Raw genomic sequence first — 12,579 nt, forward strand, 5'->3', positions numbered from 1 at the left:
AGAAGCCCAGTTTGGGTTTGTTGATTTTTTTTTTTTTTTGAGTCTTTTGTTCTAATTGTTCTCTTCCCAGGATAAACTTTGAAAAAGAAAAACCCATTATGATCAAGGTTCCTTTACTGTCACAGTGATCAAAACTATAGTGTGGAAAATATATTTTTGCTTCTCAAAAGATGGGTCTCCTAGGCTGTCCCAAGCATGCAAATGAAAGTGAGCCAACACACTCTACAGAGAGCTTCTCTCTCCTTTTCGGTCCTCAGGCACTACAAAACTTGACCCCCTCCAGCCTTCCTGTGTTCTGATGAATTACAAATTCCTTACCCGAAGACTAAGTTTTCTGACAGTCACGGTACAACCACGTAAACGTTATCACTCTAGAACTACAGCATAAAGCTGAGGCCAAAAGAAGTTCAAGAGCTTATAGGAGATACAGAGGATTACTCTTTTTAAAAATTCTCTGGTGAAAAAAACCCAAAAAATTCTCTGGTGAGAAAAAGAAAGGAGTAAGAATACCGTTAGCTTCCCAGGCTACAGAGTCTGGCTGTCTGTGTTTGAAATCTAACTCCTGACACTTAATTGGCTTTGGGCAAGTGACTTATCCATGTGTGTTTCCTCAATTATAAAAGATGAAACTAACAACACCTAGCTCATAGCATTGTTGAGAGGACAAGGAGCTAATAGGTGAAAAACACTTATATGGCCTGGCATCTAGTAAGTGCTTAATAGTTTTTACCTTTTGACTGTTTTTTCACTAGGGCCCAGTATTAATTTAACAACTTCAAGTCTTATACCAGGAAAGTGTTTTTAGAACTCAGAAAATCCCTGATAGGATGAGCCTCAGACCCTAAGATCCAACATCAGCAATAAACAGTACAACTCATGATTCTCAGATCAAGGGTACTATCTCCATGGGGAAGGGCCAGCACACTGTTTCATTCGTCTCAGAACTAATATCCGTGAACTTGGGACACCAAATCTGGTTAAAAGACAGGTGGAGAGACTGCAGAAGTACAAAGGAATCCATTAACAGTAGTGGAAACTTTCCACAGCATTACCTGCACACCACAAAGGGGTGGCCCTTGCTATAGTTTGTGGGTTTATCAGACTTCAGACTATTTAAGAGGTCTAATAAAGCTCTTAAACGTTCTTCCCCAATCGGTGACTTTTCCTGTGTTACTTGCCGATCTCCCTCAATTGTTAAGTAGGAGCTATAACTAAAATATTGCCATTACAATTTCTTACCAACAGTGACTATCTCCCTTTCCCCACACTTTCATCCAGTCCTACTGGAAGAAGCATATGCCCTAGGATTAAAGTGAGGCCTCAAATCTCAGTTCAGTCACTGGGGGCAATCTACTAACTTCTCTCTGCAGTCAGTTTCGTTTGTCAAACAAGGATAATAACAGTACTTATCTACTTCACAGGGCTGTAGTGAGGACTACAGGAGATAATACACGTTAAGCACTTGGTGCAACGAATGGTGTAGAATTAAGCAGTCAGTAAGACTGCACATTATCATCATTATCCTTCGTATTACATGTGCTACCAGATTTAAAAGGTACCACTTGCCCACTGTTTGCAAAGCTCCTCAGTGACCATGGAAGGTCTCCCGACAGTCAGTGAACACAGCTGTTTAAGTGCTTTTCCATTTTCACTGTCACCTTGTGAAGTCTAAGTCTGCATGCAGGAAGGTTCATTATTTTAAATGTCTCACGTCAATGGTGGGGTATTCTGTAAAGGTTAAAGGTAACTATCACGTACCCTCTCGTACACAGAGTGCTACACTAAGGGTTCTCTTTCTGTGGCCCACAGAACAGGCCCAAACATAATCCAGCCCTCACTTCTCTTAATTTCCTCCCCATGGCCAACGAATGACTGCTACTGCCGTCAACTCTGGATTTCTGCAATGAGGAAGGAGAGGACAAGCGGGCCTCGTGTCACGGCTCCCTTTCACCCACAGATCTTGGTAACTGGTCAGAGGCAATGGCAAATGATCAAAAGGCACACCCACTCTTTGTCAATCTGTAAGCCAGAACTGTTGATCTGGGGCAAATTCAAGAAGGCTGTTTCCTAATGAGGTGAGAAAGAAGTAACTTTTGACAGAGCTGCATTTCTAAACCTAATGAATGGACAAATGTAACAGCCATTAAAAACAACAACAACAAATTAAAACCTATGGATAGGATGGCACTTAAATAACTTGGATAATACCTAAAGCTTATCTTATTTTCATATTCATACAAATATGAATGCATACGCTTCACAATGAACATATAAAACCAAGAGAATATTTTCCCAACACCTTTATAACTGAGGCCCCCGGAAAATGTTGCTGAATGCAACAAATGAAATGAAGTGAATGGCAAAACCTTCTTATATCAAAAAGTATAATATACAAAAAGTAATAATGTACAAGTACTTTTCAAACTAGAAAATATCACCATCCTTTCACTGCTTCTCTCTGTGGCAGGGATTTTCAAGCAGAACTCTAAAGCATCTTTGATACTTCAAGGAACATCCCCAAATCTGTCACCAACATAAATATAAAATGGATTTTATTTTCTAAAATGTGCCAAATAATAATTTTTAAAAGGGGAACGAGAAAAGTAGGGGCACAGTGTCATAGTGGCAAATAAGAATATGGTATCAGTTTCAGAAAGTTTGGGATCTACTGCTCTACTGGAATAGTTACTACTGGATAAATAAAATACAACCCTAGATTTCATACCCAATCCGCTCTATAAAAAATTATGGGTATGAATTAGCATTGTGTGTCTGCTAATGAATTTAGAAGGATTTCTAGAATGACAACAATACCCTCAAAGATAGGTATATATCAAGAGTCTTAAGTGCAAAATGCTGTAAATCACACACGGCTAGTATCACACAGTTTCAAAAACACAGTTTCTGTGGCAAAGAGATTTTTAATATCTTAACTTTTACCTGTGCACTAAACTTTATCAGCACCATATATTGATTTGGAGTAGAGTCTCTGATGATTTTCATTTGTTCAATTACTTCATTAAATGGGGCGACAAACTTCATAAGGTCATGACTGGTCATTGTAGCAGGGACTGTGAGAATACACAGCATGGCACTGCGCCTCACATCTTCTTTTAAGGAGGTCATCTTACTAATAAGACAATAATTAGACTGTCTTGAATAGATGAGGTATGGTTAGTTCAGACAACACTAATTAGACAACTTTTATGTCCAAGAAAATAGAAAAAAATAAACCTTGTATTAGTTCACAGACCAATTTAAACAGAGTGTTATAATACCTGAAAACACACGACCTGGGTAAAAGCAGAATCCCTTCAACATACCTGCAACAGAGCTTACGGTAAGCTTTGAAATGGCCTATATTACATCCACCACTGAAATTTTTAGTCTTCAGTTAAAAGCTTGTTACGCTTATAAATCTGCAGTTTGTGTTTTATTCTTATTAGCTTTTCTACAATAATCTCTCATTAGGTAACTTAGAAGCACAACTCTGTTTTTCTTTTCTTCTTCATTTTTAAATTTTAAAATCACTATTCTGGAAGTTAAAGAGAACTGCCCCCACGAAGGAAGAGAGGTGGCCAGAGTAAGTTTCAATCTACAAGCTAATGGGCAACTCCAACTATGGACTTCTCTCAAGGGGTTTAGAAGAGAAGAGAGTTCTAAATATAAGAAAGAATTCAGGGGCGCCTGGGTGGCGCAGTCGGTTAAGCGTCCGACTTCAGCCAGGTCACGATCTCGCGGTCCGTGAGTTCGAGCCCCGCGTCAGGCTCTGGGCTGATGGCTCAGAGCCTGGAGCCTGTTTCCGATTCTGTGTCTCCCTCTCTCTCTCTGCCCCTCCCCCGTTCATGCTCTGTCTCTCTCTGTCCCAAAAATAAATAAACGTTGAAAAAAAAAAAAAAAAAAAAAAAAAAAAAAAGAAAGAATTCAGAACTAGGAAGACGTGACTCTGAAGATTACAGAAAGTGTTGTTTGGTAGGAATAGCTGGAAGAGAGGAAGAGAAAAAAACCTCCTGCAATGCAATTTGCTTCTGAAATGCTGCAAATTCACTTCAACAGCTGTGCTCCAAAATGGTGACCCGAGTGTCCACTGTCTCCCAGTGGGGACCTAGCAAACATGTTAGGACAAGGACAGGCTTTAAAGAGATCAGCTACCAATTATCCAAGGGGCTGATAACCCAGATTATTGATTATCTAGCCAAATGCTTCCTTTCCTTTGGCTTGTTATAAGTTTTGTTTGGACCACAAAAAAGGTTAAAAAGAGATGATGACATTGTAATCCATTAACTGACTTATCAACTTCTTTAGTAAAGATTTGGTGGGGACAAGAGGGCACAATGATGTTATGAATCATTTATAATTTTTCTTCCTCTTTTTATCTTTCTTTCTTTCAATTTTCCAATCATCTTGCATGCCTACCGTCTCAGGGAATATTTTCTTAAGTATTTTCTCAAGCGTATCTACATATTTCTTCTATGAGAAGAAACTATGACCCAATCTATAAGATTAACCAAATATAAAACATCTAAGAATTCTCTAATACACAATATATGAGAGTACTATGCTTTTGAATCTTAAAATATCCACTTCCCTTCAGGGCAAGACATTTTCCACTGCCCTAAGACAAAAAACAGACCAACTCAAAAGGAAAAGGTTTTTTCTTACTTTGTCTTGTATAGATGCATAATACCATGAACTATTTCAACTGATGGGTTTCCACTAAAGAACGAAATCTGGTCTGGAAGCTGTTTGGATGGAGAATCGGGAGCAGCGTTTATGCATTCTATACTTTGATCTTTACTTCTCTGTGCAGTGAGAGATGCTTCTGAAGACTTCCTTTCTTCCATTGTGGCTTTCAGCTCATCTTTCACAAATCAAAAATTAGCAGATTATAAACTGATAGGAAATAGGTGGAAGGATTCTAATTAGGTTAAAATTTTGAGTCAGAAAAATAAACTTGGACAGAGAAACTGTAATGAATGGCGGTAAGAAATGTATTTACACCACAGTCAAGTTTGGGGGATCGCCTAAACTTAAAAGCACTCTTTATCCCATAAAAATTTCATTAACACCCACAGAAACTTAAGGATGGCTCTTACATTTGGCAGCACCGTAATAAAAGCAGGCGTCTTCCATCATGTGCTCCTAAGTGGGACATTCAGGGCTATTAATTTTGAAAACCAAACCTACCAGTTCTGACCATCTTCATACTGGAGATGTAGCATACATCCAGGCTCTGGGTTGGAGGGAGCTGAAAGGGCATGTGCGGGGGGCGGGAGACACAACATGCTTATCTAGATTCGTTCGTGATCTGCCACTAACCTAGATGGCAAGTAGCTCTCCTCACCGAATAAAGCTGTCAACCCATGTTGTTAGTATTAATTTAGGAGAAATATTTGGAGAGGCTAAAATCTGGCTTGACGACCTCAAGTAAGGCACACAGGTAGTTAAAGATAAAAGTATGCTAGAGGTCAAAATCATGGGCTCATTGAATGACATGTATAAAACAGGCAACCATGAGCTTATGTTACATGAGTTTAGGGTTTTAGAAAGCATACCTGGGTTGGACTTCATGGTCTCAATGATCATATCTGTCATTTCTCGACGACCAAGATGCTGATGTATGATTGCTGCTTTTTCCCCTGGTGACTTCCCTTCTAAAGAGGCTACAGCTGAAGCTAGTGTCTTCTTTTTGATCTCCTCATCAGACATTTCCCCGGCTAAAGAACACATGAATGATTAATATCCGATAATAAAACAAGCTCTTCTCCACTTTCAATGTATCCATCAAAAACCTTCCTTTTCCTCTCTGCTGCCCTCCCCCAAGATATTCAGATGCCTTTGTGGTGTCCATCCCACTCACCTCTGGGGCTCCTTAGTGCCCAGCAGACAGTCAATAAACTCCCAGTGCAATAAATTGAGAAATGCAGGGTTGTCATAGTGAAATCATGCACTTTAAAGCATATCAACGAGAACAGGAGCTTTAGAGAGTTCAAGAGTGATTATGCCAAGACAAACCAACACTTTTAGTAACCTCCAGTAAAGTGAAACTGTGTTGAGCTCCAAATGAAGGTATCAAGTCCATTAATAAACAAAAATTTCAAAAACCTTTAGCAGTAGTCTTCTTAAACACCCTAAGTTAGCCTCATGCCATGCATCATACCATGAAAATCTGTGATCACGGTCTTAAATCAATGAAACACACAAAAATGGGAAAGGAGCTTGGGAGATTCGATTGAAGTATCCTTAATACAAGTTCTATCAGAGCAGGAGCCAGGCCTGTTTAGCCCACCGCTGTATCCCCAGCACTTACACGACAGTGCCTAGCACACAGTGCAAGCTCTTTAAAGTTTTGTTGAATCAATGAATAACCCATTTAGAGATGTATATGTGCCTAATATCAATTAAGCTGACTTTCAGAACTCAGAGAGATCGCTTGTAGTCTTTGAAAGGTGCTTGTAACCCATTAAATCCTATTGAATTTTTAAATTGCAGCTCCAAAATTCACACACTCAAGTTAGTTTCCAAGGACACCATACCTACCTGCCCTATGTCCCCTCCTCAAACCAAAGAGATCCTCGTGTAATACCTTTCCAAACGCTTCCTTTCCTTCACAGCTGTTTTCCCACTTGTAATTCTACAATTACTTAATAATAATTCTGCAGTACTATAATTCTGCAATTATTTAATTCATCTCTCCCCATTGAGCTGCTGGAGCCATTACACCAGGGACCATGTCTGATTCTGCAAACAACTAAAGTTCCAGCAGATGGTGAGCATTCAGTGATTTCTTCTTGAATAACTGTTACTGTTAGGTAATTGCTTAAGGTTCAAGAAACGCAGTCATAGTTGCATTCGCCACGAAGCAGACTGTGTGGCTGGTAAGGAACAGCTCAGACTCTCAAGTCCAGCTCTAAGTTAGAATCCCAGTTTTACCACCTACAGATAATTGTGGGCAAGTCATTCAACCACTGGGCTTGTTTCCCAATCTGTAAAAGGGGCATACCACCCATCTACGTAACAGGACTGTTGTACAGATAATTAAAGATAACACATACAAGGTGCTTAGTACAGTGCTGGGACGTAGGAAGTGTACTCATTTTAGTTATTACTATGGCTGCAGGGCGCCTAAATAGATATTCTTCCAAAAAGGAACGATTTAATTAAACCACAAACCGTCAGCATCTCTGGGATGCAGTCGCTGCCTTCACAAAGCCTAGAGGAAAGTAACTTACAAAACTTGACTCTAACCCCGGGTGGAGAGGGCGACGTGCCAGGTATAAAGGGTGCCCGTGGGAAGGCACCAGGAGGGATGGGCCGGGAAGGGCTTCCCAGAGATGACATCCGGCCTATTTAGCATGGGTGGAGTAAGAGGAATCTCAACCACCTCTCAGCTTCTTCCTGAGACAAAGACCCTCGCCACCGCCTTTCCCCGGGGCTAGACGGAAGGCTGCGAGGCCGCGGGACTCACCCGCGGCGCTGAAGCCGAAGCCGGCGGGGACGGGCGAGTGTTCCGCAAGCTCCAGTCGGATGACAACCAGTGACACACTCATAGGGCAGGCGCTGGCCGGCGCGGGCCCCGGCGGGCTCAGGCGAGGCTAGGAGGCGAGCCGAGAGGCCAAGAGGTCCAGAGTCGGCAGCGCAGCCACCGCCTCAGCGCCGGCGCCGCTGCCTCGGTAGCAGCAGCTCCGCGCGCAACCAGCCGAGCCACAACAACCTTCACTTCCGCCTCCCGGCTGCCGTCGTCGACCCGCGGGGTTACGCATGCGCGGATCAGCGCGCGCTCCGATTGGATGGGGAAGCGGGCACGTGACTGGCGTGACGGCGCGGAGGTGAGTCTGCGCTCCCGGGGAGATCTCGAAGAGGTTGGGAAGGAGGAACGTTCCGAAGACTGAGGGTAGTGGCTGCCGCGTTAGGCCGATCGGTGGGTTTGCGCCCAGGCCCGAGTTTACCTACGCGAGAGGCATTGCCCTCAGCCTACTTCAGCCGACGGCGAGGGGTCCTCGGCTCCGCGAGCTCTCCGAATTGTCCGAGGAACTGTTAGCCATATGGCGAGCTCTTGCCTTTGTTATGTTTCACCACTCGCTCTAGCGCTAGTGGAGTTGTTTTGTGTTAGCCACACGTTACAGATAGGTATGCTAAAGCTCAGAGAGGTGAATCCGTTTCTCTGAAGGCGCTTGAGGAATAGGGACTCGATTGCAGTGTTTCTGACTCTGTCTAGGGCGGTGGCCTGGTTACGTGCGCGGTGCTGGAGCTAGATCTGGGCCCTACTCTCCGCCGCATCACTTCACAAATGTTTACTGAGAGCCTAAGCACTGGTGGGGTAATGGGATATTTTCGTGAATAAGATAAACACAAATAGTTCCTGTTATGGAGTCGACCTTGATCAGTGAGTTGTGTGACCTTGAGCTAGGTGTTGCGTAAAACTAGGATATTACGCAGCCGTGAGTATTAAATGAATAGAGCTGTGGCTCTTTATCACTTTTCTTAGATTCATCTTTGTTTTCCAGTACGTCAGACTGCCTTTACCATATAGACATTAAGACATACAGACCTACATAGCACATACATGACAGAATGCTATTCCAAGCGAATGCTATAAAGACATCTAAGATGTGTGTCACAGCATGTCCTGGACACATGTAGGGACGTGAGCGATATATGCATATAACATGACCACATGACATATGTCTACATAGCTTGTGACTGCACGCTGTCACCTTTCAATATACTCTCTATGTCAGGGTTTCTCAATCTTTGCGCTATTAACATTTTGAGTCCTGATCATTTTTTGTGGTGTGTGTGTGTGTGTGTGTGTGTGTGTGTGTCCTATACTTTATAGGATGTTTGCCAAGGCATCCTTGTCTTGACCCACTAGCACTTCTCCCCCCCATAAGTGGTGACAACTCACAATGTCTGGGTACATTGCCAAATGTTCCCTTAGGACCAAAATCAACCCCTGTTAAGAATTGCTGTGAAAATGCATATATGTATTCACATAGTATATGCATATAACATGCAAGATCTGTGGACTTTTTATAATTATTACAGTAGTAGATAATAGTGTGTCAGGTACTAACTTGAGTGCTTTACATACTTTATTTCATGCAGTAGTAACAACAACTGCATGAAACCGTTGTATAATTATTCCCATTTACAGAGGAGGAACCTGAATCCCAGCAAGAGAAACTGGTCAGGCTCTTACACTTAGTAAGTGGCTGAGCTAGAATTCATACCCAGGCAATCTGATTCTAAAGCCAACACTCAAGCCTCTTTACTAAACCATCTTAGCATGTGACAACACATAGTGTGTGTGCATGTTTATAAAAGCATAAATTAAGTAGCAAATCTACATTATCATACTAATCTCATTGTTCTGAAAGTCACGGAGAAGACAAATACTCTCCGTGTTACAGAAAAAAGATGCCAGTCCCAGAGAACTAGAATCGTTAGTTAGCAATGGGCAAGTTGGGCTTGTAACAGTTCTTTGTGGCTATCGGCCGTGAAACCTGTCCCCTGCCTTCCCCAATTCTCGGATTCATCCAGTTTATTCATTCTTCCAGCTCATTTATGCTGAGCACCTGCTATGTGTCTAGATGCTGTGCTAAGCCCCAGGGGATGGATATACACAAGGATGAAATATGTACAAAGGTGAAACGGCAAGATACGCCTTGCCGTAAGAAGCTTACAATTACAGGAGCAGATAGGTGTGCAGACAGTTGCTGTGTAATGGGGTAAATGCTCTGGTGAAGGTATGGAGAAGAAGCAATACGAGTTAAAAAAAAAAAACAAAACAGTAGTGCCAGAGAGTGCCTGGGAAAAGAAAAAAGCCCCCGGGGTGCCTGACTGGCTCAGCCGGTAGAACGTGAGATTCTTGAGTTCAAGCTCCAGGTTGAGTGTGGAGCCTACTTAAAAAAAGAAAAATTTTTTAAAGAAAAGAAAAGCCTCTGCAGAGGAGGTAAAGGTAAAACTGAGGCTGTGAGGTAAAAATCAGTGGAAGTTTACCGGCAGGTGAAGCAGGGAGAGATGTTACAGTCAGTGGACAGGTACCACAGCCTGGAGGGATCAGAAATCAGTGTTCTGCTGCTCTGAAGAGAGTGTTGGGAAGTGGCTAGGACAGAACCGTCATCTCTAGTTGGAAGGAATAAGCAAGCTGGTCATGGGAGCATTGCCCATTCATCCATTAGTATCCTCAGTTAAGATGAAAGTCAGCCCTTCAGGCCCCAGAGACACTTTTCATCTCTGTTAAGCCCTGACACAAAACATTTTGACGCTTTTAGTAGCCTATAAATAAACTCCTTCCATCATAAACTTTGGCCTTGGCATAGGAACATAAGTAAAACTGAAAATGCAAATCAATCTTTAAGTTTTTCATTTCAAAATTCCACCCCCCACCCCCAGTTCAGCAAATGTCCAGTTACAGGAAAAACACATTGTATCATCTTGAAGATTTACTGCTTAAGAATCCTCTCTTTAGAGTCTTACATAGCTTGTTGAATCCTTATGGAGGCACTGAAGTGGCTCCCGTAAATTTACAGACTGTTTTACCAACGTTTTGTTCAAACCTGATTTTTAATAAGCTTTTAAACTATAGAAAAAGCATACACACAAAAAGTGTAAAGATTTTCATGAGAAACTGACAGCAAATAGAATTTGCTTTAATTATTAAAAAAAATTTTTTTTAATGTTTGTTTATTTTTGAGACAGAGAGAGACAGAGTGCAAGTGGGGGAGGGGCAGAGAGAGAGGGAGACACAGAATCTGAAGCAGGCTCCAGGCTCTGAGCTGTCAGCACAGAGCCCGATGCGGGGCTCGAACCCACGAACCGTGAGATCACGACCTGAGCCGAAGTCGGACGCTTAACCAACTGAGCCACCCAGGCGCCCCTGCTTTAATTATTTTTTTACCCTAGCTTTTTATTTCAGACATACAGAAAAGTTGAAAGAATTTTACACTGTGTCTAGATGCTATATAAGAGTGACCTCTCATATGCTTTTCATCATCTGCCTTTCACCTAAATAGACTAATAACATTTTGCCATATTTGGATTATCTCTATACCTATATATGTGTAAGTCTATATACATATGTATGTGTTATATGTATATGATTCCCCCCCCCCGAACTTTTTGACAGTACGTTTAGAAAAGAAGCAAATGGGGGCTCCTGGGTGGTTCAGTCCGTTGAGCATCTGACTTAACCTCACGTCATTATCTTGTGGTTCGTGAGTTCAAGCCCCACATTGGGCTTGCTGCTGTCAGCACAGAGCCTGCTTCAAATCCTCTGTCCCTCTCTCTCTCTCTGCTTCTCCCCCACTTGCATTCTCTCAAAAATAAATAAAACATTTAAAAAAGAGGCAAATGGAGAACAGTTAGGAGCCTGTTGCAGCGAAGTGTTGGAGGGCTACTGGAGTGATGCAGGCACCGTAAGTGCTAGGAGGCGGTCAGTACTGGGTATCCTTTTACTGACTTCTCATGTGTCTTTTCTGGTAGCCAGAAGAGGTTTCATGAAGGAAGTGATAGGTCAACTAGAGCCTAAAGGACAATTTGGAATTAGCCAGGTAACAGGTGGAAAGGAGCAGCCCAGGGCAAGGAAGCAGCATAGGCCAAGGTGTGGTAGCTGGAGGAGAACATCATGGGTCTGAGGAAGCGGCATGTAGATTTGCATGTCCACATCATCTGGATTAAGGTTAAAAGAGAGTTGCTACCCAAAGTCAGGGGCAGATCTAGAGGGCCTCTTGAGGAAGGTTAAAGAGTTTGTCTTGAGGGCAGTGGGGGAGCCACTGAAAATGTTATTTTATGTATTTATTTTTTTAATGTTTATTTATTTTGAGAGAGAGAGAGAGAGGAGAGAAAATCCCGAGCAGGCTCCACGATCAGTGCAGAGCCCAATGCAGGGGTCGATCTCATGGTTGTGAGATCATGACCTGAGCTGAAATCAAGAGTCGGACGCTTAATCGACTGAGCCACCCAGGCATCCTGCCATTGAAATTTTTATTTTATTAAAAAAATTTTTTTAATCTTTATTTTTGAGAGAGAGACAGAGTGTGAGCGGGGGAGGAAGAGAGAGGGAGACACAGAATTCAAAGCAGGCTCCAGGCTCTGAGCTGTCAGCACAGAGCCCCATGTGGGGCTTGAACTCACAGAGTGCGAGATCGAGACCCGAGCCAAAGTCAGATGCGCAACTGACTGAGCCACCCAGGTGCTCCACTACCATTGAAGATTTTAAGTGGCATTAGGAGGTGGCCACATTTACAGTTTTGAAAGAGCGCTCTTACTCTGTTTGAAGAGTGAAGAATGAAGAGGGGGTTTGAGAAGAGGCAGGGGAACCGGTTAAGCTGTTGCAATGATCTGTGGGCAAGTTCATCGGTGGGTAGTAAGTGGAGAGAGGTAGACAGCGGCTTTCAGGAGGAAGAGTTGACAGCACAGAGCATCTAGTTTCTCCCCAGGTGGGGGACTGGGAGAAGTCAGGGGTGAATCCCAGTTTTCTAGCTTGAGCAGGTAGCTGAATGGTGGAGCCCTTTACTGAGCTAAGGAACTGAGAAAAAGGAGGAGTCAGGGAGGGTTCAGTTCTGGTTGTGGTTT

The 12,579-nt window shown here is 42.8% G+C and overlaps 2 protein-coding genes across 3 annotated transcripts in view; one reads left to right on the forward strand and one right to left on the reverse strand.

Moving 5' to 3' along the window:
• BRAP (BRCA1 associated protein) overlaps positions 1-12,579 on the reverse strand; it is a 107,409-nt gene that overhangs the window by 21,213 nt on the left and 73,617 nt on the right. The window contains exons 1-4 of one of the 2 annotated variants that reach the window (XM_047827367.1): positions 7,469-7,733; positions 5,556-5,717; positions 4,663-4,861; positions 2,941-3,130 (exon numbers count right to left, since the gene is read on the reverse strand). In XM_047827367.1, coding sequence (XP_047683323.1) covers positions 2,941-3,130; positions 4,663-4,861; positions 5,556-5,717; positions 7,469-7,550 — 633 coding nt within the window. In that variant the 5' untranslated portion in view covers positions 7,551-7,733. Of the gene's footprint in view, positions 1-2,940; positions 3,131-4,662; positions 4,862-5,555; positions 5,718-7,468; positions 7,734-12,579 lie in introns of those variants that run through there. The other variant, XM_047827366.1, reaches the window with a different exon arrangement.
• Positions 7,994-12,579, forward strand: part of ACAD10 (acyl-CoA dehydrogenase family member 10) — a 42,448-nt gene continuing 37,862 nt past the window's right edge. Inside the window, exon 1 of the mRNA XM_047827365.1 lies at positions 7,994-8,130. The gene's annotated coding sequence lies outside the window, so the exon portion shown is untranslated. The remainder of the gene's footprint in view (positions 8,131-12,579) is intronic.

Source organism: Prionailurus viverrinus, chromosome D3 (genome assembly GCF_022837055.1).
Source record: "Prionailurus viverrinus isolate Anna chromosome D3, UM_Priviv_1.0, whole genome shotgun sequence".
In the NCBI taxonomy this organism is placed as follows: domain Eukaryota; kingdom Metazoa; phylum Chordata; class Mammalia; order Carnivora; family Felidae; genus Prionailurus; species Prionailurus viverrinus.